Source organism: Pleurodeles waltl, chromosome 4_2 (assembly GCF_031143425.1).
Source record: "Pleurodeles waltl isolate 20211129_DDA chromosome 4_2, aPleWal1.hap1.20221129, whole genome shotgun sequence".
Lineage (NCBI taxonomy): Eukaryota > Metazoa > Chordata > Amphibia > Caudata > Salamandridae > Pleurodeles > Pleurodeles waltl.
Genome location: NC_090443.1, coordinates 794927340 through 794955177, shown reverse-complemented (window position 1 = coordinate 794955177; position 27838 = coordinate 794927340). Strand labels below are relative to the sequence as shown.

At 44.9% G+C, this 27838-nt stretch overlaps 1 protein-coding gene across 1 annotated transcript in view; it reads right to left on the bottom strand.

Moving 5' to 3' along the window:
- Positions 1–27838, bottom strand: part of ANKRD13C (ankyrin repeat domain 13C) — a 294697-nt gene that overhangs the window by 121572 nt on the left and 145287 nt on the right. Inside the window, exon 10 of the mRNA XM_069232446.1 lies at positions 14046–14125. Coding sequence (XP_069088547.1) covers positions 14046–14125 — 80 coding nt within the window. The remainder of the gene's footprint in view (positions 1–14045; positions 14126–27838) is intronic.

Here is a 27838-nt window from a genome sequence, read left to right as displayed (position 1 = left end):
TGTGTTGAGATATCCTATTGAACACATCGCATCCTCGTCGCCAGGGTAGAAAAGATATCCATAGTCGATGTGCTCTGAAGTCTTTTATTGGATCCAAATTAAATATCTCATCCACAGAAAAGCCCACCCACAGCTCTCCTCACATCATCTTCCTCCCATCCTCAGTCTTAACCCTCTTCCCTCAGAATCTCCATCACCACATTCCATGTAACAAGAAGCATTCCATGAAAGGAGATGGATGGGCTACATAAACTGCAGGTGCAAATACCACAGGTTCTGAGATCTAATATTGGGCCTTAAGGTCCCGTCCTTTTTGGGAATAAAGAAATAGTGAGTAAACTCCCGTTCCTATTTGATATTGCGGCACAGCTTCTATTGCTTGTTTGAGTAATAGAGACTTGACTTCTTGCAACAGAGGGATATGTTCTGTGGACAGCTTGTGTGGTTTTGGTGGAATATTTGGTGGAGTTTGTGTCAATTCTATGCAATAGCCATTGCGGCTAATTGATAATACCCAGCTGTCTGTGGTAATGTTTAGCCAATTGTTGTGGAACTTTTGTAGTCTTCCCCCCACAGGTGAGGTGTGAATTGGGAAGGAATGGCACAAGTCACTGCTTAATTTGTTGTGAGGATTGTTTTGATGTTTGATATTTTCCCCGGCCTCTGCGGTACTGGCCTCTAAGTTCTTTTGAAACCACCTCGTTGGTATTGAGGTTGGTAGGCCGACTTTGGCTGTGAGGTGGATGCCTCGGCAGTTTGGGCTCTAAACCCACCTTTAAAAATTGGGGTTTACGAAAGGATCCCCTGTATTGTATGGTATACAGTGCACCCATGGCTTTTGTGGTGTCTGAATCCTTTTTCATCTTTTCAATTGCATTGTCAACCTCTGGGCCGAAAAGTTGTTTTTGGTTGAACGGCATATTGAGCACTGCCTGTTGGATTTCAGGCTTGAATCCTGAAGACCTAAGCCATGCATGTCTCCTTATGGTTACAGCAGTGTTGATGGTTCTGGCTGCTGTATCTGCAGAGTCCAGGGCTGACCTGGACTTTCCTCTACTATCTGTTGTGCCCTTTTTTGCTGTTCCTTGGGGAGATTTTGGATTATGTCTTTCATCTCATCCCAGTGGGCCCTGTTATATCTAGCCAACAATGCCTGAGGGTTGGCTATTCTCCACTAGTTGGCTGCCTGAGATGCCACCCTTTTCCCCACAGCATCAAACTTCCTACTCTCTTTGTCTGGTGGGGGTGCACCACCTGACGACTGCGAACTTGCTCTCTTCCTGGCAGCGCTTACAACTACTGAGTCAGGAGGTAACTGTTGGGTAATATAGACAGGATCGGAAGGAGGTGGCTTATATTTTTTCTCCACTCTAGGAGTAATTATCCTTGCTTTTACTGGCTCCTTAAATATCTGGTCTGCATGTTTTAGCATGCCGGGGAGCATAGGAAGCGACTGATATGTTGCATGCGTAGAGGAGAGTATTAAATAGGAAATCATCCTCTAATGGCTCAGTATGCATGGCGACATTTTGATACGGTTCCGCCCTAGCTATTACTTGAGTGTAGCCTGTACTATCCTCTGGTGGTGAAGGCGTAGAGGGATAGCAATCTGGGTTATTGTAAATAGTGAATGGGGTCTGGGTTATAACGATCCCATGGATCCACATTGTCCTGCTGCAAATCAAATGAGTGTGATGGTGACTGCATAGGTGTAGGACTGGTAGGTGGAGAGAGATGTAAATGTGGAGAGTGAGGAGGAGAATGAAGAGGAGATATTTGAGGAGGTGGAGTTTTCTCCTTTGTTCTTGGCACTTTAGCTGGAGGCTGATAAGTGTTCAATTCCTCTTGAAAGGCGAATTTCCTCTTTGGTTTTGGAGGCGGTGCGGTTAAAATTCTGACAGTCTCTTTATGGATGTGAATCCTGGCTTGCCTTTCATCCATTGCCTCTATTTGTGAGTCCTTCTCAGTAGCTTTGTGGCTTTAAGTACTTGTGAAAGTCCATGCTCCTCAGTATAAATAGGCTTTTTTGACTCTGAAGCTGGTTTTTTCGGTATCAAAAAAGTTGGGGTTGAGGATGGCCTCGGCTCTGAAAATTATTTTTGAGATTTTGACTCAAAAGAGCGGTGTTTGCTCAGCTCGGAGACCGAGCTTCAGCTGGTTTCGGAGGAGTGGCTTTTTTCGGTGCCGAACTTGTGGGTTGGTGACCGAAGGTCTTTTTTTCTGATCAAGCCATGGCCTTCAGGCAGTGGCGTCCCCAAGGCCTTATGTTTCAGCTTGGCTGGGACAGGGGCAGACGTACTCATGTGCTGTTTTGCCATGACCGTTCTGTCCTCCTCTGATTCCTGCTCAGAGTCGGATCCTCGAACGGAGGCAGCGGTCTGCATGATCTCCTCCTCTCCGACATTGAGACGTTCAGTGCTTTTGGATACCATCTCGAGTCTTCGTGCTCGTCTGACTCGGAGCGTCTTCTTGGATCGAAAGGATCTGCAGGCCTTGCAATTTTCTTCCCGATGGTCTGGGGAAAGGCAGCGATTACAAACGAGATGTTGGTCCGTGTAAGAGAATTTAGTGTGGCACAGAGGACAGAATCGGAATGGAGTCCGGTCCATGAGGCTTCCACGCGGTCAGCCCGACGAGGCCCGACGGTACCAAAGTGTCGATAGAAGGTGTAACGCAATCGAAACAATACAGACGAGAACTAAAGAGTTTAAGCTTTTCAGACTCAAACTATCGGAGCGAAAGGAAACACGTCCGAACCCGATGGCGGAAAGAAAACAATCTAACATGGAGTCGATGCCCATGCGCAGTGGAGCCGAAGAGGAGGAGTCACTCGATCCCATGACTCAAAAACACTTCTTTGAAGAAAAACAACTTGTAACACTCCAAGCCCAACACTAGATGGCAGACGAATGCACAGCATGTGTACCTGCAGCTACACATGCAATCGAACATATGGAAAATGTCACTTACCCAGTGTACATCTGTTCGTGGCATGATATGCTGCAGATTCACATGCTGTGCACTGTTCCTGCCATACTTCACCCACTCTAAAAAATACCCTTGCCACCCAAATACTCTTCCCCACACTAAACAGTAAACGTACCCTTGCACCAAAATACCCCTACCCACTCTCTAAACTCTACAAATATCATTGCCAACCAAATACCATCACCCACTCTGAACCCTAAAAATGCCCTTGCCACCCAACAACCTTACTCACCTTAAAGACCATAAATATCAATGTCACCCTAACCCTATAACCCACCCCTCAACCCCTAAACTGTTTGTGGCGTGTAGTGCTGTAGATTCACAAGCTCTGCATATTTCTGCCATCTACTGTTGGGTCCGGAAGTTTGCAAGTAATTTTTTTCTAAAGTCTTTCGAGTCACAAGGTACAGTGACTCCACCTCTTGCTGGTAATGCACATGGGCACTGACTCCATTGTTGGATTGTTTTCCCACAGGTGGGTGAGAATGGAATGTAGTGTAAAAGAAATAAAATATGACCACGCAAATGAATGCATGAATATGGCAAAATAAAACTGCAATGGCCATAGGTGTCTGGGGAGGTGGGTGAGGCGTATAAATCTGCAGCACTACATTCCAAAAACAGATGCTTACTGCGTAAAGTAACATTTTCTGTTTGATGGCATGTTTGCCTGTAGATATACATACTCTGCATACACTGTAAAGCAGTGTCTCTCCAAAACGGTGGCTAACCTGTGGGTGTTGTAGTTCTTTGGAATAGTATATGTAGCACTGTCTGTCACACAACAGCCACACAATGTTTTGTGAAGGTGTGTGGGAATGTTACTTAAAAAGACCATAGTCGCTCCTTTTTCTGAGTGGAGCATGCTTTAGGATTTAGGAAGCTGGCTCTTTATATAGTGGACCAAAATTAGGTACAGTGTGCAAAGAGTACAACCAATCCCCAGAGGTATCACAGAGGGACAAATGACATCCCAAATGCTCTCTTTTTGGTAGTGTGGGTTGAGCAGTTAGGCATATCAGAGGGCAGCACTAAGCATGTAAGGCACACACTCTTACAGTAAGTGAGATACATACTCAAAAGAAATCTGACAGCAAATTATAAAATGAACACTTACTTTTACATAAATCTAGATATCAAGATCACTGGAGACAGCTGAGTACTGTACTTTTCTTCTTATGAATTTTTAGAGTTCTTAAAAGTTGACAATGCATTTTTTCCCCCAGACGTCATAATGCTATACTATGGAGAAGGAACAGGCACTGCATACAGGTATAGTACAGCAACATATGAGACCAATTTCCTGGATTTAGGCTAAGTATGGGGCAAAATCCAAGGCCACAGCAACAGGTCACCTCAGACTGCACTGGGGTGCAGTTCAGCATTGAGTGCCTCATGCAAGTCTATGGGGATCAGTTTGGTTACAAAGTTGCTGCAGGGAGGGACTGTGAGATCAGTCCTTGGGGACGCACAGGACCCTTGAGGTCCTCAGGCACGTGGGGACACTGTCGGTCTACTTCTCCTCAGGCTGTGGGGTGCAGGTGTAGTGGTATCTTCTGGTGTCTTGTCTGGTGCTGGAGTTCCTCGCGGTAGAGGGAGGACCCGCAAAAACAGTCCGCAGGTTTGGCCTGGGGGTCCGTCTGAGCAAGCCAACAAGTGGACTCAGGTCTCACGAGGCTGGGAGACGTGGCGACACACCCTTGGTCCTCTTCTCCCTGGTCCAGGGCGGATTGGTGCAGGGGTGTCCTGATGCATCAGGTCTTTATCTTCAGGTCAATCGCAGTTGCTGGGGTGTAGACTAAGGCTCAGGGTGGGCTTTGTTTCTGAAGGGCCTGGTGAGCATGCTAACACCGCTGGCCCACTTCAGCTTGGACTAGGCAGCTCAGGTGAAGGGGTGATGTTCGGCGTCAGGTTTTTGGCACTTCCAATCCTCACAATTCTTTGGTGGGTGCAGCTCCTCTACTCTAAGGGAGTTCTTCTTAGCGAATGGCGAAGAACTGGTTTCTTGGAGGTTGCAGCAGCAGGACCGGTCAGTTGCTCCTCGAGGGTCGGATGCAACCGGCAGGCTAGCACAGTTCGCATCAAGTCAGTCGTGCTCCTCAGTCCTCGGGTTCAGCAGGCTTCTTGTCCACTCCTTTTTTGTGTATAGCAAAGATCTGGTATCGGGGGGGGTCCCCTAAATGCTCAATGAATGAATGAAAGGGAATGAAAGGCAGTAGCCAATGGGATACTTACCACTGGGGTCACTACACCCCTAAGAAGACCACTTCCTGTATAGAAAGGGCATCACTCCGTACAGAGGTTCTAAATTCCACCGCACTCAAGATGGGGGAATTTCCTAGGCTGTGTCCACTTAAGGTTGGTCACCCTAGGGGTGCGTCCAGCCTGAAAATGTAACACGCCTACTGCATTGCTTATTTTCCCTCCCGCCGGTCCTGGTGCCAGATGGACCCTGTGGCAGGGGGATCAGCATCTCCCTCTGAGGAAGGCCAGTTCTGCATACCAAAGGTGGTGAACTTCTTTAAACCTCTTGCCTTGCCTTGAAATGCAGGTCATCCTGAGAAAAGGGGTGTGTAACACCCCTGCTAGAGCAGGCTTAGTTTCTGACCTTCAGGGAGAAAAGGCTCTCTCCTTTGGGGGTCAGATTCTCATCTGTTGGTGGCAGACTGGTTAGAACTGGGCAGTGAGCTCACCAGAAGTCAGTAGATTTTTTAGGGGATGCTCTAAGATGCCCTCTGGGTTCATATATTAATAAATCTGTCACTGGAGTCAGAGTTTAATACAAGATGTTTGATACCACACATCTCTATTTACAGTGCAGCCATCATGTAGCTGGGGAACTCTTACTGATCACTGTCCAGCACATGCATTTAAAATGGCTTCACTGTTTACTTACTATGCCTAGAAATCGATAAAAGACATAGCAGGGGCATATAATATAATGTACCCTACCTTAGGACTGTATGTGCTGTAGGGTTGGCTTACAAATGTTACATGCAGCGATTATGGGACTTGGCACACAGTCTGTGTGCTATGTCATGATTTCACATATAGGATGCACCCTGTCACAGAGCCTGCGATGTCAGTCTGCATAAATTTGGTACTGGGTCCATTAGAGTGGCACACATTGTGCTGCAGCTCTTAGGGTTCCCTCTTCAGTTCCCATGCCTTAGGTACCAGGAGGACCATTTACTAGGGACTTACAGAGGTGCTAAAGGGCCTGGCTACTTGAGGATCAAGTGACCAGGTGTCTTGTTTTGGGGAAGGAACACTGGTCCGGGGAACCTGGTTAGCAGGAACCCAGTGTACCTCAGTCAAAGTTACATCAATAACCAGGCAAAGGTTGAGGAGGGGGGACTGCAACCAGAACCAAGCTGCCTACATAGCAGGAATAGGCAATGGTCTTTTGGCTTTGGCATTGCATCTCTGGATACATTCAATGATCCACCTAGCTATACCAGATATAGATATAGGCTTGCCTTTGTGAGGTGGTGAAAAGGCAACAGAAGTGGCTTAGTTTTCCTAAATACTTTAGTACTATCAATGCAGAACATATGTACCTTGTATCTGTGTGGAGAGTTCTTTCAGCAAAGTAATTTGGGTGTGGAAAGAAGACAGACAATTCAATGGTTTGATTTATGTGAAATTGAGATACCACTCAGGTAAGAATTTACGACTGGTGTGGAGAGCTACTTTATCCTTGTGTATTTGGAAAAAGGGTTCTTGCAAGGTTAACGCCTTGAGCTCACTTACACGTCTAAGGAAAGTGATTGCAACTAAGAATGACACTTTCCAAAACGGACATTGAAAGGGACATGAATGTAAAGGTTTAAATGATGGACCCATGAGTCTAGTGAGTACAATGTTAAGACTCCAAGAAGGCAGTGGGGCTACCCTTGGCGGAATCACTCTCTTAAGTCCTTCCATAAAAGCTTTAATTACTGGAATTTTGAAAAGGGAAGGATGCTGTCTGTTCTGAAGGTAAGCTGCTATATTTGATCCTATGGAAGTGTATGCTAAGCATTGCCCTTGGACTGAGGGTGTGGGAAGAGTTTTTTTTTTTTCTGCCAAAAAATCTATGTCTGGGTACTCCCACTTTTGAAAGTAGGGAAGCAGGACTTGTGGGTGGAGTTCCCACTCCTGCACTTGTTGTCAAATCCTGTTAAGGAGGTCGGCAAAGTTGTTGTGTGAGAGATTTATTTGCTAGCAGGTTAATGTTGTGGCGAATGGCCCAACGCCAGATTGTCTGTACAGACAAGATCACTGTAGAGTGTGCCTCCCCCCTACCGTTTCTACACATAATACATAGTTGTCGTGTTGTCTGTGAGTATTATGACAACTCTGTTGATGAGTTGTACTGTAAATGCTTTCAACACTGAATAGCTAGAAGCTCTAGTTAATTGATGTGCATGGTTAGATGTTTGGGATTCCAGAGACACTGGACTGTGAAATCCTGAAGGTGAGCACCCCAACCCATCTGAGATGCATCCGCAATCGCAATGATCTCTAGAACAGGGTCTGGAAAAGGCCACCTCTTCAACAGGTTGGTGTTGTTCCACCACTGCAGATAGCAATGGGTGTGGCTGTTTAACAACACTAGATCCTCTAAACGACCTTGTGCCTGAGACCATTGGCGTGCTAGACGTTCCTGCAATGGGTGCATGTCGAGACAGGAATTCTGCACTATAGCAATGCAGGAGGCCATCATGCCTAAAAGTCTCATAATACATTTGACTGTGATTCATTGGTTGGGGCAGAAATGCAAAAGTTGTATTTGAAAGTTTTGTACTCTTGCTGAATTGGGATATGCTAATTCCAGTTGCGTGTTCAGAACAGCCCAGAGATAGGGTTGAGCTGAAGAGGATGTAGGTGAGACTTTTGGAAACTGATAGCAAAACCTACTTGATGCAGCACGCCTATAGTGACTTAAGTGTAATGTAGACATTGCTTGAGAGTGTTGGCTTTGATAAGCCAATCATTCAGATATGGGAAGACATGAATATTGTGTCTGTGCAAGTGAGCTGCAACCACTGCTAGACACTTTGTGAACACTGATGGGCCAGTTGTGATTCCAAAATGGGACAACTTTGAACTGGTAATGTTGCCCTGCTATTACAAATCCAAGATATTTGCGATACGCTGGGGTGAATAGAAATGTGAAAGTAGGTGTCCTTTAAATCTAGCTGTAGGAAGCTGGCCTGGTGTGTGGTGGGTACCTGAAGTACTTACACCTTATACTAGGTCCAGGTATCCCCTTTTAGTGAAGTGTAGGCAGTGTCTAGAAGCCAGGCTCTCTAGGGGTAGCTGTGGATGAGCAGCCAAGGCTTATTTAGGAGACATGCATAGCTCATGCAATACCTCTGTAGCCTCACAGCACTTACACAAATGAAATAAAACTCAGTGTTACGAAAATAAAGGGTCTTTATTACTGTAACACAGTACCAAAACACTATATAGACTACCCTCCAATAAAAGGTAAGTAAACACACTACATTTGTACACTAGTTATCATCAATAGGCATAGAAAGTAGTAGAAAACAGTGCAAATGCAATTAGACAATAGTGAACCTAGGTGGAGCCCAGACCATATACAAAAAATGCAATGTGAACATAGGACCCCCACCTAAGGAGGTGGAATGTGTAGAGGGATGCTGGGGGTACTAGGAAACCCCACAAGTAAGTACCACAGTCAGCCATGCGACAAGGAGGAAAGGAGTGAGTTACTGTTTTTTTCCCAAACCATCCAAAAGGAAGAAAATGAAGGAAATTAAACTCCCAGACAAGACTGCAAGAAACCTGCGGCGGATTGCTGAAGAGAAATACCTGTGGAAGAAGGGGACCAAGTCCAGATGTCACAGAAGAGTCCAGGAGGAGTAGGAGCTACTACTCACCCAGCTGTGGATGCAGGAGTTTGTCTGTGGTAAGACGAAGACAGTCAGGAATGCAGCCCTGGAGCAGGTGAAGAGTTCCTGGAGGATGGAGTTGACGTCCCACGCTGGATGGATGATTGCAGTCGGTAAGTGGCATGGAAAAGTCACCAACAACTCTTGGCAGAGGCAGAAGTTGTGGTGAAGCAAATGTGGAGCTGCTGGGGACCAGCAAGGTCCAGGAGGACTCAACCCACGGAGGGGTACCATCAGCAAGGTAGACAGTCCACTGAAAAAGAGGCAGTCCTCACAGAAGACTTACTGGACGAGAAACCAGGAGTCACAGAGGAGCCCCACACAGCACTACTGGAGAAGGGTCTCAAGCCGCAGGAGAAGCATGCAGAGGGCTGTGCTTCGGAGGAAGGAGTGCTGAGGGTTGGGGCTACATGGAGCATGAAGATCTCTTGGAGGAGATGCAAACAAGCCTTTGCAGCTGCAAGAGATGCGGTGCATGGGGGTACAGTCCTGCGTGGGAAAGCAAGGGCATACCTCCACCAAAGTTGGACAGCTGGCAGAAAGGACAAAGGGGACTACTCTGGACCCCCACCTGTGATGCAGGATCCATGCAGATCAGGATGAGAGGAGATCCACACAGCCAGTCGTCGTTGCAGTTGGTGCCTGCGGATGCAGGGGAGTGACTCCTTCACTCCAAGGGAGATGTCTTGTTCCTTCTCATGCAGACTGAAGACTTGCCGTCCTCAGAGGATGCACAGGCGGGGAAAGGTTGCTAAGGAGCTGTGGAAACAATATTGCAAGCAGAGTCTTTGTCATGGATGCAGACTGTGGGTTCCTGGAGAGTCCAGTCCTGGTTGCAGTGGCTAGAAGTCGAAGTAGAGGTTGCAGAGGAGTCCTGCTGGAATCTTCCAAGGTGAATCTGAGGACCCACCCAAGAGAGACCATATATAGCTCTGAAAGGGGGATTAGTCACCAAGCCAGGTGACCACCTATCAGGAGGGGGCTCCGACGTCACCTGCCTGATCTGGCCGCTCAGATGCTCCCAGAGGTCCCTGCCAACCTTGGATTCAAGATGGCAGAACCCACGGACACTCTGGAGGAGCTCTGGGCACCACCTCTGGCATGGTGATGGACAGGGGAGTGGTCACTCCCCTTTCCATTGTCCAGTTTCGCACCAGAGCAGAGACCGAGGGTCCCTGAACCGGTGTAGACTGGTTTATGCATGGAGGGCCCCAAAAGTGCCCTTCAAAGGATTTTCAGTGGCTTGGGAAGGCTACCCTCCCAAGCCTGTAACACATATTCCAAAGGGAGAGGTGGTAACCCCCCTCTCCCAAAGGAAATCCTTTGTTTTGCGTTACTGGGCTGGAGCTGTTTAAGCAGAAGGAGGGAAGAAACCTGTCTGAGGGGTGGCAGCAGCTTGGGCTGCCCGGAAAACTCCAGAAGATTGGTAAGAGCAATGTTGGGGGTCGTGTGTGTCCATCTTCTTTAGAGGGGATTTTAGTAGGGGTTTGTAGGGTGCCCATGGACTTAGCTACTTCATTGTCCTTTTTCATGTTTTCGAGCACCTGGTCGACCTGTGGGTCGAAAAGGTGCTCCTTGTCAAAAAGGTACATTGAGTATGATTTGCCTTATCTTAGGTTAGAAGCTGGAAATGTGAAGCCATGCATGCTGGTGCAAGAGGACACTAGTACTGATGCCCCATGCAGCCATAGCAGCAAGGTGCAGCAAGCAAAATTGTTAGCCATAAGCTGACCTTCAATGAAAGTTTCTAGGCCCCTCTTTCTGTGTTCCTCTGGGAGGTAATGAAGGAGCTCCTCCATCTCTTCCCAGTGGGTATGGCCATATCTAGCAAGCATGCCCTGTGTGTTGGCGATACACCAATGGCTGGCGGCTTGAACAGCAACCTGCTTCCCAGAGGCATCAATTAGCTTGCTCTCCTTATCAGGAGGAGAAGCACAAGCTGCTTGGAAATTAGCTCTCTTCCTTGAATTAGAGACCACTACGGAATCTGCGGGAATCTGATCTCTAATAAAGACGGGGTATGAAGGAGAGGCCTTGTATTTTTTGTACATGTAGGGTAATGATACATGCCTGGCTGGACCATTAAAAATATTGTCTCATCTTTCCCTTAAGCATGGGAAGGTAATGTGTGGCCCTGTGCTATGTAGTGAGGGTTTCAAAGAGGAAGTCATCCTTGATTAGCTCTTTGTTTAGGGGCACCTTATGATAAGTGGCAGCCCACCCAATAAGCTCCTGAAAGGAGATAGTATCATCAGGAGGGGAAGGTCTGGCCCGGATAGATATCTGTGTCAGTGTTGATTTAAAGGTCAGCATTGTATTATGACCACGGGTCTGTGTCTTGTGGAAAGGTTACAGTATCGTCCCCTGCTTCCTAAACATCCTAAAAAGAGTAGGGGGAGCCCAGAGGTGTAATATCAAGGGGGTCACCCTGAGAGTGAGGTGGTTAATGGGAGGGTGGTGGTGGTGTCTGTGGTGGTGGAGAAGGCGGCAAAGGATGGCGTATGTCACCTGAGTCTCTATCCATCCTTTTGGTCTTGGAAGGAGGAGTAGGAATGTCACTGGCCTCTTCAAAAGTAAGCTGCTTCTTAGAAGGTGTGGAAACAACAGCTTTAACCAGAACCCATCCCAGTCTGTGGTTGGATATGAAGCTGCATTTGTTTAGTGTCCAGCTGCTGCTTCATTTTGTGGAGGATAGACTTAATAGAAGTACTAGGCTCTGAAGGCGTGATGACTACTTTTTTCAATGCCGAAGATCTCTTGTGTTTTAATCCCGAAACCGTCAGTGTTGTGGCAGGCAAAGCTTTTTTCAGAGCTGGAGTGGTCATTGTCGAGTGGGAGGCCGAAGGTTTCAGAGCCGAAGCTGGTAATGTTCGGCTCGGTACTGATCTGACCTGTTGAGGCTTATTGTTTGGAGCCAAACTCTGCGGCAGAGCTTCCGAATTAGTTTTTGAATGCCGGCTACAGCCCGACAGCAGTAGAGGCCCAGTAGCCTTTACTTTGGTACGAGTGGTTGTCTTTTTGGGCTGAGAAGGGGAGCCAATATTCCCAATTGGCTGAACTGGTGGAAGGCCTTGCATTTGAAGAACTGTGTCCAAGTTGGAGTCTGAATCCTCAAGTGAAAATACCTCCTACAAGGCCTCTTGTAGCTCCTGCGCTTGCTTTGACATAGTGACTTTTAGCCCGAAAATGTCTAGAGTCTCCTCGATCTACTGTCACTGAATCTCACGACAACAGGCCCTTCAACTCCTCAGGGCCTATTTAGATTGAAAAGATTTGCAAGCCTTGCAGTCCTCCTCTTTATGGTTTGGAGACAAACAGTGGTTTCCGACCTGGTCAGTCCACAGGAACTTTGCGGGGGACTTCGAGTAGAAATGGAAGGGAATCCATTCCATTAGAAGTTCATTCTCCTCAAGATGGAACCGAGAAAATAGCGACCAGAACGACCTGTCTGAACGAGCAGATAAGATGGGTAGTATCTTCAGGTCCTGGAATGCAGAGGATAGGATATATGTGTTCGAAAGACAATACCGACGGTATGGAAGGTATCCTGAGCAGAAAGAGTCCAAAAAACAGTCTCCAAGATGGGAGGCGGACAGAAATCAATCTAATGGAGTTGATGCCCATGCGCATTACCAGCAAGAGGTGGAGTCACTATACCTCGTGACGCACAAGACTTTTCAAAGAAACACAACTCGTAACCTCCCGGACCCAACACTAGATGGCAGACGTATTCAGAGCGTGGTACAACAATGTCCTCTTTGAATGAACTGCATAAAAAGCTCATCAAAATGTAGCGGTTAATCAGAATGCAAATGACAGGTGCAAAAAGGACATGGAATATTTTAAGCAGCCATATTTTGGGATTCAGATCGGCCAGAGGTCTTGAGAAGCCCTACTACAGCATCAATTTTCTCAGAAGTGGTAGCCTTGATTAGGAAATTAAGAAGTTTATTTTTTATAACATTTTTAAAGGTATCCCACCTCATCCGACAACAGCATGAAAGCTGTGCAACAGTTGCAACAACCCTCTGATGTCAATCTTATCAGTAAGGAAGAACGTAGCTGCTTACACAAAGTCTGAATCTCATGATCAGAACAAATGGAAGGAATAATTAGTGTGATTGTAATATTAGGGCCCATAAAGAAGAGTCAAAACAGGGCACACTGGTGCGGGTAGGACCATTAGATTTGTTGTAGAAAGCCTAGATCTGTGCAACTGTTAAAGAAAATGGGCTTCTATTGGATCAGAAATGTGTACATGACAAATTATAAGTCACCCAGTGGAGCCAGAGAGGAGTAATTAACAAAGTGAAGCATTATCATACCCATTATGCTCTGACTGATCTTACTTCTCTAGGAGGAAAGTTGTAGATCGACCCTACTATGTTATACTTTAGTAATATCAATTAAGTAAACTCAGTCATACTGAAACAGGAATTTCAGATGGAGAAAGGTGTAATGGTTAGCGCCAGATAAAATGTAATTTGACATACTAGTAACAACGCAGCAGTCAAGAAAAAGCCTACGGTAGCAAGTAATCTTCTGGCTAGCCTCAAGAAAAGAAACATATATGGAAAATATCACTTCTGTCCAACAATGGGTAAAGAGGAAATCTCTTGCACTGTGCAGTTAATACCAGTTGTTCATATTATGTTACTATACTTCAGGTTTCAATTCTCCCGCTATACAGATAGCAGAATAGCTGCTCCTAACTACTTTGGTGTTATATTTAGGAGCAATGGGAATGGAGCACAGAAAGAACTGAAGGTTAGAAGCTTATATTTTTGAAGGCTAGAAGCTGACACTGGATGCAGATGCCTCACACTTTAGAGTTGCTGTGGCAATGAGAAAGAATCTAGCTGAAGGATTTTTCCACTTTGCATGATTGCTTACCAAAGTGCTACAAATTGTTTACACAATCTGAATTTTTATCATACCTACGAATGTTTCAAATTGTATGCACCTTTTACTTTGATTTAGTCTGTTTGACATAAACAAATGGATTTGCAACATGAGTGTTCCGGACACCATTCAGTCTCTCATTTAATGTAAATATGAATACAGTTATGATAAAGAATGTCATGTTTCATGAACTGCTGATTTTTTTCATACTGCATGTAAGAAAAACAATATGAGTATTAATGTGACACATACTTCCCATTTTCAGCAGCGATGTACTCTTCCCATGTAATCGTATTGGGAGGTGGTGGAGTAAGTGACTGCCTTCGCACAGGCTGCAAAAGGAAGAACAACCAGGACTTCCATTACTAGATTGCTTTACACAAATCCACTGTATCGCTTAAAATTAGACTTGGTGTGAAGTACAAGTTACTATCAACAAAGACATTTCTTGCAGAATCATTAAAATGTCTAGACCAGCTATATATATATATATATATATATATATATATATATATATATATATATATATATATATATATATAGAGAGAGAGAGAGAGACACACACACACACACACACACACACACACACACACACACACACACAGACACACACACAGACACACACACAGACACACACACAGACACACACACACATCCATACCCAACCTCTCCCCGGCATACTGCAGGCAGATCTGTAGAAGCCAGTGCCTGCTCATACAGAAAAGGCTAAGAGGAAGAACTGTCTGGAGCAGAAGTTCTTAACATGGGGTCCACAACATTTACTCAGCGAGCTCACAACTGTTCAGAAAATTCATTAGTAGCAGATTAATACGGTATACATACATTAAAAGGTAAATGGAAAATATTCCAACAATCTGTAAACTTGAGGACATCTCAAATTTGAGGCTAGAAATTAATGTGGTATCCCTGGCTTGAATTGTGAATGCAGTGCAAGTACAGGAAACAGTGATATGTAAAACTGGTGGCATCAACTGATGCCACACTATGCGCATGCACATATGTCCTCACCTGTGGTATAGTGCACCGTGCCTTAGGGCTGTAAAGCCTGTTAGAGGGGTGACTTACCTATGCCACAGGCAGTGTGATGTGGGCATGGCACTCCGAGGTGAGTGCCATGTCGACTTAACCATTTTCTCCCCACCAGCACACACAAGCTGTGAGGCAGTGTGCGCATGTGCTGAGTGAGGGTCCCCAGGGTGGCATAAGACGTGCTGCAGCCCTTAGAGACCTTCCCTGGCATCAGGGACCTTGGTACCAGGGGTACCATTTACAAGGGACTTATCTGTGTGTCAGGGCTGTGCCAATTGTGGGAACAAAGGTACAGTTTGGGGAAAGAACACTGGTGCTGGGGCCTGGTTAGCAGGGTCCCAGCACACTTTCAATCATAACTGGCATCAACAAAAGGCAAAAAGTCGGGCGTAACCATGCCAAGGAGGCATTCCCTTACACTTAGCTATTCCTTGGTTGCCTTATATCAAACCGGAAGTGCGTGATCTGGGGAGACAGACGCTTTTCCCGCCCCGGATATCCAAAGCGGACATAACATGGGTTAAAAATGTGCTCAAAATCACGAACAGATTGCGCAGAGAGGAAACTGAAGCAGCCAAAATTTCCGTTAGGGAATACGATAGTTTGCAATACACCCCCTATATGGAACCTTATTTGTCCTGGATGGACACTATGTGGGACCGACTCTTGTTAACTAGATTTAGGCTGGGTTTAGTAAGGAGGCATCTAAGCCTCCCACTGGGTCAATTTAATTATACTAATGTGTTTACTTGCCTGTGCAATGAGTCTTACCCGCAGAGTCTGCTCAACCTCACTATTATTTGTAAATATTATAGGGCCTTTTCTAAAAATACTTTAGTCCAAATGATTAGATCCAGTTGAGCAAGAAAATATTGTACCTGCACTTTTGAATACCCCTGCCCTCTGCGGTTCTGTTTGTTCCTTTTTAAAATGTGAGCTTAGTACAAGAAACAAAATGGCTTTTTGATTGTTTACCGTTGTGTTTTGTTGGTATTTTGCACATTCTTTTATTCTGAGTATTTTATTGTGTATTTAATCTTATTTTTAAATAAATGATCAACTGTGATTTTTATTTTTTAGGATGTTTTGTTTAATTGTATTGTGCTTTTATGGCTGTCTTTTACCGCCAAAATAAAGCTTTCTTAATATTTTATTTTCAACAACCAATCAAATGACTATATAACATGGTCAATAGATGATTTTCTCACATTGCTGTCTCCCTATGTAGACACGAACCCTCCCCTGGCAACCATTTTAGTCAGATTTTAAGGAGGTACTTCTTAATTCATATACCTCTAAGAGAAGGATAAGTAGTACGCACATGAATGTATAGAAACTGAAGTGTTGGACAACCATATTAATCTCACATTCTCCATAAAGTCCTTATGTAGATTTACATGCTTCTTTGAATAGTGTTCAAGTAAAAAGCAAGTGGACAAAGTATTAATCTTCATTGGAGTACACATTTCATGACTAACGGTAAAGCTATTTGTTTCAACATATCTTTACTGGCATCTGAAAAGAAGAAAGGCAGGCATAACCTACACCATCCAGTACCTCTTAATAAAAATAAACCCTATTCCCCTGCAAAAAACACTTCCTAATTCCTTTAACTCCTTTGCTAAGGAGGGTTCTCCCTCAAACCACGTTCTTAGCCTTTAAAAAAAAATAAATATATATATATATATATATATATATATATATATATATATACACACACACACACACATATAGTATATGTAAAAATTCAGAGCACTTCACGCTTAGGACTTTATTGTGCTTTTCCACAAAAGGTATATAGACCAAATTTGTGTCCTTTCTTCCCTACACATTAGAGATGCTGAAGGTCGCCAGGATTACTGATTCCACCAGAAAGAACCACGAAAAAACCAGGAGATGTAACAAATTGTTTTTTTTTGTTTTTAAACCTACTGTGCAAGAAAGCACATGCAATCTTTTCTAAAAATGATGTGAACAAAATGTTGCTAAGATCATCATCTTCCCAGCTTTCAGAAAGAAGAAATGTTGTAAAAATAAACCAAACAAACAAAAAACAATCCCCAGTTTTTTCATTTTTTTAACCAGTAGTTGATTTTTCAGGTTTTTGCTGTTCCTGCCTACTTGCAGTAAGTGGGAGAAACAGGTGTGAAACCTATGTGAGAACCTGGAAAGCTGAACATTACTGAAAGGTAGACAAATTTGAAAATTCAGCAAGGGGTGATTTCTGTAAATCGCACACAGTTCTCTCAAAGACACTAATCATCAAAATCAAAAACAATGTAAAGAGAAATTGAAACTCCCTCCCAGAAATAGGTGACGACTCATTCATCTGTAACTCTAAGCCCCAAAGGCAAAAGTAATACACCGTCAAGTCTGTTAGACCGCATGGACATTCAGTGTTTGTTAGTTGTCCAAAAACCTATGACACCCAGAGCCCACAACTGATTTTTGATTGTGTATCAAGTTGGCTGAAATTCATATATGATATCTAATTAATAAAAAATGGGTATGAAGAAAACCTGTGGATTTTTTAAATGTGAAACTACAACTGATTTTAGGAACAGAGGCTATTGCTACAACTCAGAATTTAAGGTTACTCATGCTATCTTGTCATTCAGAAGGTATTTTGCAAAAATCATTTTCTTGCATGCTGCTTCCATTTGGCAATCAAAAATGGAGAGAAATGTATTGGATAATAACAAATGTCCTTCTATTCTGTGTTCCCAGATTTCGTCTGATAAAAACAGATTCCTACTTGTGTTGCTGGGTCTATCGGCTGCGACACAATAGGGCCCAAAACACAACATAGAAACATCAAGTTTTTGCTTATGTGTAGCTGTTCAGCCACCGCCCAAACCCAGACAATTCTGAAAAATACACACACAGGAGAGTCTAGAGTGGGGTAACTTGTGTGGATCCCACTACCGTTTCCAAAAACAATGTCCTGCTAGCCTCAAACTGTTGCTAAAATCACAACTTTTCTTTATATTTCTGTGAGGTAGTCAGTAAGGATCTACAAAATTCCTACCATCAAGCGTTTCCACACTTATCCCAATAAAAAAGGCACCTCAGTTCTGTGGCAAGGCACATCCCGTACTACAGGAACAGATACAAACTGTGCCAATAGGAAATCAATGTGGTCTTTGCATAGTGCATGGGTTAGTCTGTTTTGGTATTAGGTAATAGGCTCAGTCTTACAAATGATCGTGTGCATGTGTGTGTGCAGATGAATTACTTTGTTACCTTTGGTAATGTCTTTTCTAGTAGAGAGCATCACAGTGCAGATTCCTCAACTTGTGAAATTCCCTCAGGTGTCAGATCTGGAAACATGTGTATCAATTCTCTCATGTATTGGTAGGTGGCTCTGTGTCTGATATACCCTGTCCCTAATGAGACGCTGATGCCTTTGTAAGTATGCACCACCTCCATGCTGACATGTTCCTTTTTAATCTCGGTCTGCGCTGATGGACGTGGACCTAAAGAAATCAGAATACGGCAGCATGCAAACTTTATAGGTAGGTACATTAATAGTGGACTATCTGAGTCCATTCCACAAAAAGGGGAGGAGGGTGGGTCATTCAGGAATCTGCAGTTACATAGAGTGTGTATCAGAAAAGTTACCAAAGGCAAGTAACTTATTCTTCTGATAGAGACTTCTAGCTGCAGAGTCCTCACCTTCTGAATAGATACCAAAGCAATACCTCCCAAGGTGGTGGATCTGTGGAATGGCACAAAGCAGATGCTGCAGGCCAGACTGGGCAAAGTTCCTGTCTCACCAGATCTGACTGTCTATGCAGTAATACTTGTGGATTTGTGGAGAAACGCCCACCTAGCAGCCTGGCAAATGTCTGTGAATGCCACACTGTGCTCCGGTGCAGTGGCAGGAGCCTTTGCCCTGGTGGAATGAGCGTGCAAGCCTTCCTGGAGCTGCTTTTTGGCCAGCCCATAGAAGATATTGATGCATAACGCAATCCAATGGGAGATGGTTCTATTTTGCGCAAGCCTTTTGAGGGCTGCTTTTTGGCTAGCCCATAGCAGATCTTGATGCATAACGTAAACCATAGCGAAATGGTTCTCTTTTACACTGCTTTGCCATTTTCTGCTCCAGGGGAAACAATGAAAAGTTGGTCATCATGTCTGTAATCTCTGGTCAGATAGATGTGAAGCCTAATGGCCCTGTTGTGGTCTAGTTAGTGAGTCGGTTTCTCCTTAGTGGGTTGAGTTTGAGCATCGAAAACAGGCAAGATGACGGATTGCCCTAAGTGGAAGGGCGTGACTAACTTAGACATGAGTGTTGCTTTTGCCAGGTAGGAGACCAGGTAGTCTGGGAAAAGTGTATGGTTGTAGGACACACAAAGCTCGCAGTTCACGTACTTGCCTGACAAAGATTATTGTGACAAGGATCACTACATCTTGATGTTTAAAAGACACAAAGAACAACTGCACGTAGGTTTGAATGAAGTGCACATTATAACAGTGAGAACCAAATGAACGTCCCACTGCGGCATCACTAAAAGTGTTGGCAATAAAATGTGGCCAGCCCCTTCAGGCAACGCATCACAACAGGTGACAAAGAGGGATGGCTGATATGGTAAGCATAGGAAGCCAGAGAGGGCTGAAAGTAAGCTTTAAATGTTGCTACAGCAAAACCATACTAGGCAAAAGACAGGCAAATTAGGAGAATATGTGATAACTGTGCATTCAGAGGTTGGATAGGTCAGTAGGAGCACCAAACAAAAGCTCTACACCAGCATCCTGAGTAAACAGATTTGGTACACTGGTGCCTGGCTGCCAGAATGACAGCAATCACTTTGGGAGGAAGGTCGAAAGAATAACTGTTGCTGCTCATTCTCCATGCATGGAGGTGCAGCTTTTGCGGGCTATGGTGCAAGACTCAGCCTTGTTGCTGCAACAGGAGGTCCTGCAGAAGAGGGAGGAGAATCAGAGGACATGTACTCCAGGCCAAATGTTCTGAATACCACTCTCCTCCCTCACCCTGTTGCCATTAGGAAGATTTGGGTCCATTATTTCTTTATCTTTTTCAGCAGGAGATGGCAGGGCGGAACCACGTACAGGAGTCACAACCTCCATTTCAGGTGGAAGATTCCTCGGAGAGCGGACTGCCTTGGGAACGCCAACATGCACACGTTTCAACACTGAGCATTCTCTATAGTGATGAATAGAACAAACCAGAGATCTCCCTATTCATAGAACCCACCCTCTGTCATCTCAGAGTGGAACGGGCATTCATGATCCACTAGGCACCGTCAAAACCAGAGTAATTCTATCATTTCAAAAATCTAAACCCTGGTTTTCTCCTCACCTTCTTGAACTTAAAAAGAACTGTAAAACAATTAGAGAGGCTGTGGCGAAAAAACTACAGTCTACCCAACAGAGAGATTTACAGACAATCGATCAGAATATATCATCATAATATTAAAATTGCCCAGTCCACCTATTATGGTGAGAAAATAGAAAGTTCTTCATGTCCCCAGAAATACATTTTTCAAATCTTTAAAGAACTGACTACACCCCCCATATCTGCCCCTATGACTGAGGCCTCCGTTACTCACAGTAATCTACTGGCATCATTTTTTCAAGAAAAGGTCATCAGTATATACTCTGGGTTCCCCGCCTGAACGAATCTGCTCCCTATTTGTAAGGACATAGATTCCCGCTTTGAAGGAGTCTCTTTAACCACATTCTCCCCTCTCACGGACGTGGTGACCAACAACCTTCTGTCCAAAATCAAATCTGGTTCTCCTTTGGACCCTGCTCCTCCCTCTGCTCTCTTGCGGGTATCAGACACCATTGTTCCTCCACTCACAAAAATTCTTAATAACTCTCTATCCTCTGGTTCTTTTCCTCAGTCTTTTAAACACGCTGTTATTAAGCCCCTTCTGAAGAAACCTAGACTTGACCCCACTCTACTAGAAAACTACAGACCTATTGCCCTCCTTCCTATCTCCGCCAAGATTCTTGGGAAACACGTCAATTCTGAACTAACTAGCTATCTTGAAAACCATGAGCTCCTCCATCCCACCCAAATGGGCTTCAGAGCTTTGCACAGCACCGAGTCAGCTCTTCTCACTGTAACCGAGTCGGCTCGCCAGCTCTTAGATCTAGGGACTCATGTAGCCATTATCTTGCTTGATCTAAGTGCAGCCTTCGACACAGTCGATCACGATCTTCTCTGCTGGAGACTATCAGAAATAGGGGTAGGAGGCTTCTCCCTTTCCTGGTTTTCCTCCTTCCACAAAGGTAGATCCTTCCAAGTTCTGGACCGTACCTTCTTTTCTGGCCTTTTACCCTTGGCATGTGGAGTCCCCCAGGGCTCCTCTCTTAGTCCCACTCTTTTCAATGTTTATCTGTCACCATTAGCCAAAGTGATCGCCCCTCATAACCGGTCACTGGTCACCTATGCAGACGACACACAGTTGGTGGTGTCCCTCTCCAGCTCTGGAGACTCGTCTGTGGATAACCTCTCCCGCTGTATGAGTGACATCACCAACTGGATGATTGAGTCCAAACTCAAATTCAACAATGGGAAGTCGGAGGTTTTGGTCCTGGGCAATGGTTCCCCTGCTATTCCTCTCCCATTGTTTTCAGACACTTTCAGCAATCTCCCTCCTCCTAAACCTGCAGTTAAGACTCTGGGTGTGTTGCTTGACCCTCGGCTTACTATGGATCCCCAAGCTAATAAAGTCTCCTCTACTTGTTTTGGTCTCCTACGCATGTTTAGGAAGATTCTCACCCTTCTCCCTCCCACGGCTAGAAGAATCCTCATTCAAGCTTTAATCCTTTCCCGGCTAGATTATGGAAACTCCCTGTTCCTCAGTTCACCGCTCTACGTTATAAAGAAGCTGCAGAGAGTGCAAAATGCAGCTGCTAGGCTTCTTACTCACTCCTTAAAACTTTCTTCCGCCAAATCGGCTATTTCTACCCTTCACTGGCTCCCCATCAAAGAACGGATCCATTTCAAATCACTCTGCATTGTCCACAGGGCCCTACACGGTAAGGGTCCTATCTCTCTGAGAAAACGAATTTTCCTGCATACTCCATCTAGGAATCTACGATCCTCCTCTCTCAGGTATGCACACATTTCCCGGTCTAAGAGAGCTTGGGGCAATAACTCCTTCTCCAGCAAGGCTGCCCATCTTTGGAACGCCCTTCCCTTGGAGCTCTGCTATGGATCCTCGGAGCGACTCTTCAGGAAAAGGCTCAAAACTATTCTATTCCGTAATTAACATTGATCCCCCTACCTACTCGTTTTCTTTGTTGCTTCAGCGCTGGGATGCCCTTGGGACGCTATGCGCTCTATAAATTCTAAAAACTAAACTAGGCACCGCAAGCTGAATTCATCTGCCCTGGCATTCAAAGATTCTGCAAGGTGCTGGGCAATCAGGAGATACCCTGAGTTTAGTCACTCCAAGAGGCACAGAGCCTCCTGGCACAGAACCTATGACCCAAATCTGCCCTGTTTGTTGCTATACCAAATGGCAGTAGCATTGTCCTTGAAAACCTGCACCTGTTCCGCCTTGATGATTGGGAGGAATGCTTTCAGTGCCAAGTGGATCACTTGCAACTCCAACAAGTTGACATGGAGGCGAGCCTTTGTCGGAGACCAATGTCCTCTGTTCTGATCTCCACCTCTCCCAGATGTCCTCCCCAACCTTGCAACAATGCATATGTCGCAACCACTGGCTCTGGATGGGATAGGGAGAGTCTACCCCTAGTCCATTCCTGGTCAACCAACTACGACTGCAGAACATCCAGGAGTCAAAGGAGACTACAAAAGGACTACAACAAGTCCCCTTGATGCGGAGCCCACTGAGACTTTAGACCCAACTGCAGAGCCTGCACATGCCTCCTGGCGTGTTCCACAATCAGGATGCAGGAGCCAAGAGGGCCAGGCGCCTCAAAGTCACTCTCACTGAAACCCAGGACGATGCTTGAAACTTAAGGATCACAGCCCGGATGTACTGAACTCAATGAAAAAGAGGGATAGCTCAGGACAGCAGTGTCCAGGACTGCGGCAACGAAGGGGAGTTGTTAAGAAGGAGCCAGGTCTGACCTAAGCACTTTGAAGGAAAAACCCACCAATGTCAAAAGGTTGACACTTGTCTTAAGGTGGTTTACACCTGTCTGAGGCGAGTCCAATTCAGTAGTCAAGGTATGAGAGGATTGAATTCGCAACCTCCACAGAACATAAATGTTATGCCCATATGTAAATATATTCAATCAAGCAAGATACTGCTGCGTTTAGGAAACATAAAAGACCTGCAAGCCTTCATTTGTGACTCATGAGCAAAAGAGTATCATGTTTCTGGACCCAGATGCTGAATGCTGACATAGCGGTTGGACATCTTTTCTTTGAGTTCTAATCTAAATAAAAGGTTTATACCTGATCCTTTTCTGGGTGATCAGTCAAGCGGGGCTGAGAAAAAAGGGATGGGGGAATCAAAAATGTTGTGTTTCAGATGTTAATTCCCATAGGACCTTTAGACAGGACTACAGCCCAAAACACTGGACGTAATTACACCTAATTTGGCAGAAACCTAGCTTTCGGTACGCACCTTGTGCTTTTGCTTATTTGGTGTAAATCCGTCCAGTAGTTTGGGAGATATTAAAGGGAAAACAGATTTATATATCTCTGGCCACAACAACTTTGCGAAGATTAAGAGCTCGTGCACAGCAAATGCACAGCTCTGACTGGCTGCCAACACTTCAAACCATGAAGTGTTAGTAGCCATCTTGGGACCTGGCTTCAGAAGAGTCCCAGAAAAAATGTAAAAGAACTAAAAAACAAAAAGGGGCCAGCGTAGACAACTTTGCTTTGGTGCTGGAGTCCCAGATTAAAAGAAAAAATACTTTTAAGCTCTGGGGAACCCCCAACCCAACTCAATTTTAGCCATGATTCACAGCAGTTCCAGCGCAAATAAAACAAGTGCAGGCTCCAGGGCTTGTTTCCAATAGAGCCCCCAGGGGGGGCAGGTCCTGGGGCATTCATTTATATATGCAGGGGGATACCCCCCACCTCCCTTACACTCCTCCCCATCCACCCCGCAGTCCAGGGGACCACAGCCCATCAGGCATTCAATAAAATAATGAAGGGGCGCCGGGGAATATCACTTTCCCAGGGCTATGCTGATTTGGGGGGGGGGGGGGATGGCGATGGACAAAGCGGCCCCCTCGAGAAGCCACTGATGGTCCTGGGGACCACCACCCCACAGAGCCGGCTCCTGCTATGTCGCGGGGTGCCCACCCCTGGGACATAGCTGTTTGCTTTTGCTTAGTGGGAGCTGACAGCCTAATCCATTCCAGTCTAATCCGATCGTTGGACCTGGCCCGTTCTGCAGAATCACCCAAGTTTTTTGCTTTCTTATGTCTTTCTTTGCTGAACTCATTTTTGTTGTTCTGTACACATTTTCCTTGACAACAAGAGGTAAGGTACTTGTGGTTTTCCTTGAAAACATGGTGATATTGGCCTACACCTAATTGATACATTTAATTTATTTGTTTGTCCCAAGTACATGGTATTATATGTACCCAGGACCTGTAAATTAAAAGCTAGTACTGGACAGCAGCAGTCATAGTGCCACTCATTTTCAGTTGGCAAAATAACATTTCTGCTAGGCTTAAACCTTCCTTCTTAATACTAAGTCGTCATCCCTAAGGTAGGCCCTAATGGCTCACAGGGCAAAGTGCATGGTATTTAAAAAAGTAGGACATTTGGGTCTAAATTTTGCATTCCCTGGTAGTAAAAAAAAAAACTCCTAGTTGTTTTTACTGCTGTAAGGCTATCTCTCCCATAGACTAGCAATGGATTGCCTTATTACACATAAGTGCTAACTTAAGATTGAGAGCAGATAGATAAATAATGTATGCACTTAAATGAATTGTAATTTAAAATCCTCTTAAAAGCTAAAATCTGATTTTAAATTATAAATTGGAAAATTACACTTCGTTTTTTCCTGTTCAAAGTTCCTTAAGCCTTCCTAGGAGCTTCCAGCTGCCTCAGCCTGTTACTAGTTCCCCTCCCCTCATCAGGAATGTTTATGGAGCCCAGAAAGTGAGCAACAGGACCTGGGTGTAGCTGGGAGTAGGTCCTCCTGGAAGAATAAGTGGGGAGGAGCAGTACCCTGCCCTGCTTACAATTCAAAGGGCCTTGGCTACAGCACACACAAAAGAACATGACACTAGACCCTGCCCTTGTCTGTTACTCTAGACAATTTGGAACCGGGACTGGGAGAAGGGGGAAAACTGTCCAGAACCAGTTTTGGGGGTAGGGCAGGGAACTCCCCCCACACTAAGTCTGGCACCAGGTATAAACATAGGACCCTCAGAACCACTCATCAGAACACTCCTGAATCTGTGGACGAGTCAGGAGTGCCCTACTGCCTGGAGGACTGCCTTTTTGTCTGAAGGAAGATTGGACCTGCATCCCTTCAACCTAGGCTATCCAAAGTGCCACAGAGTCATTTGGCTGACGTCCTGTGTGGGACAGGTTACTAGAACCCCCCCCCCTGCAATTGCCCAGCTAACCAGCACCAAATGGGCCTGCCTGACCCCATCTGCTGGCCTCTGCCAGTCCTATTCCCCAAGAGGTGTCTCACAAGTCCTGGACACTTGGTTGGCATCAGTGAGCGCACCACCACCACAAGGTAATTCTTCAGCTGGACTAACCTGGTCCATGTATCCGGGCTGCGCCCCATCGCTGTCAGCCTGAACTTGTCACTTTTACCTGGTCTACTGCGACCAGATAACCAAGAGTGCTGCTTTCTCCTTCTTGGCACTATTTCCACTAAAACGTTCAAAATTCCATATCCATGGTTCTACTGATTGGATTTTTGTCACCCTGGTATTTCATTTATTAAAATGTACTCTATTTTTCTAAACTGTTTTGGGATTTGTTTGTGTTGTATGTTCACTTTATTGCTGTTTGTGTGCTGCATAAATACTGTGCACATTGCCTACAAGCCTGACCACTTTTGTGCCAAGCTACCATAGGGTTAGGCACTGATTAAGATATTGACCATTGCAATTTACCCAAACAAGGACTGTAGTAGCTGCTTGAGTGGAGCTTCCACCCCTCTAATCCAACAACCCAATTTCAAATACTGATCAAATACTTTTAGAGAAAGAGAGAGAGGGAGAGAGAGAAGAGAGAGAGAGAACATTTTGCCCTCCAAACTTGACTAAGCAAATCAAATGTAAAGCTTCCTGGTGTTGTCACCTGTATTCCAACCCCATGGTATACAAGGATAAGAGAAGACAGCATTGTCTAATATATGCATTAACATTTTGGTGAATGTCTTTAGATGTAGGTTGAGGAGGGAAAATGGACTTCATGACAGTAAAAGGGATCCTCAGTTGGTTTGAGGACTAGAGACACCATTCCTTCCTTCACTGAAGGTGTCAATCAATGCCGCTAACTGAACATGTTGAATAGATCTGTAAGGAGGGATAATAACTGCACAAATGTTTCAGAGAACCTGGCCATAAAGCCATCCAAACGTGGTGCTTTAGTCTGCTCAAGGCCACCTATCGCTAACAATACCACCAGCTTAGGCTTTTAGAGTTCAAGAGATTCTATGTCTATAAAGCTCAGGTTTAGCAAGCTCATAGAATCTTCTTGGTGACTACAGTGGAATGTTTCTCTTCCCTATACCCTACCTTCAATCATCGGCAGTCTAGGTGCCATGAGTAATCACGTAGGAACAAAAAGCCTTCCCTACCCTACTCTCCGAACCCTCTTGTGGCATTCTCTTGGTACAAAATCAGATGAACAAATTGCATTTATTTCTACCCTCATTTTGAAGCATTCAGGTTTTGTGACTAGCAAGCAGGCACACTAGGAACTGCTTCCCATATTTAGTGGTATCTTTTCCCCTCTGAGCAGTATGATTTGGTATAATATGGAGTGCTCCAAGATACTTTGGCTGGCACAATTCACAGTAGGCCCTAGAGAGGATGGCCATACACAGTGCTCAATCAGTTTTGTAGGTACTATGTGTTTGTTCCACATATTGCAATATTTATTCCACTGACAAAATCTCCCTAGTCTGTCCGATTGATGGTGGGGACACCTTACCCCATATCACTCGTATAGACTAGACTGCTGCAGTTAGTGTTATTCTAAATCGATTAGCCAGCATTGACTTGTGTGATCTACCCCTTGGCAATGGAAGCCCCAGCAGACTAACCCCTGGATCTCAAAGTCTGCATCCAAGTCTTTCAATATTGCTTCCCTGTGCCTTTCCAGGTTTGGGCAGTGCCACAGAGAATGTGTCAGTGTGTATGTTGCCCCACAACCCTTTCAGCAATGTGCATTGTCTTGTCCCATTCATGCACGTTTCTGGAGGGTTCTATACTGTTTGATTAGCTTATATAGTGTTTCTTTTCGCTTGCAGCTTTTAGCTGATATTCATGCCTTATCATACACTTTGCTCTATTCTATGTCCAATAAAGTTCTCCTCAGTTCTCTTTCCCACCTTTTTGTGCTAGCATCTTGGATGAGTGCTGGCTACAAATGAAATGTTTGTACACACTGAGAGGATGTGTTCGTTATAATATGTATTTGTAAGCCACTTTACAAATGTTGCCATTTGCCTAGATGCAACCTCCCATTTCAGACTGAAAAACCCAATGTCTGCCCTGCATGTATGTGAAGTATTGAGTCCCAAGGAGATAATATATAGGTGTTTAAATTATGTGAATTGCTTGATTTGCCCATCTGTGAAACGGGAACCCACCACCACATTTTTAAAATTTCCATTTTGTTAAGGCTTCTACCTCTTTTATTTATACCTGGTTGGAAGTCCAGATTAAAGCAAATAGGTGTAAAGGGAGAGGGAAACTGTGCAACTCTTTTAGGTCGCCACTGTAACCCATGTCGCCAATGTAGCACATGTAGCACATGTGATAGGAGAGGGGGAAAAGCCCCCATCTCCTATGTCTCAAGGCCATCCATGAAACTTGCCACTTTGGGGTGG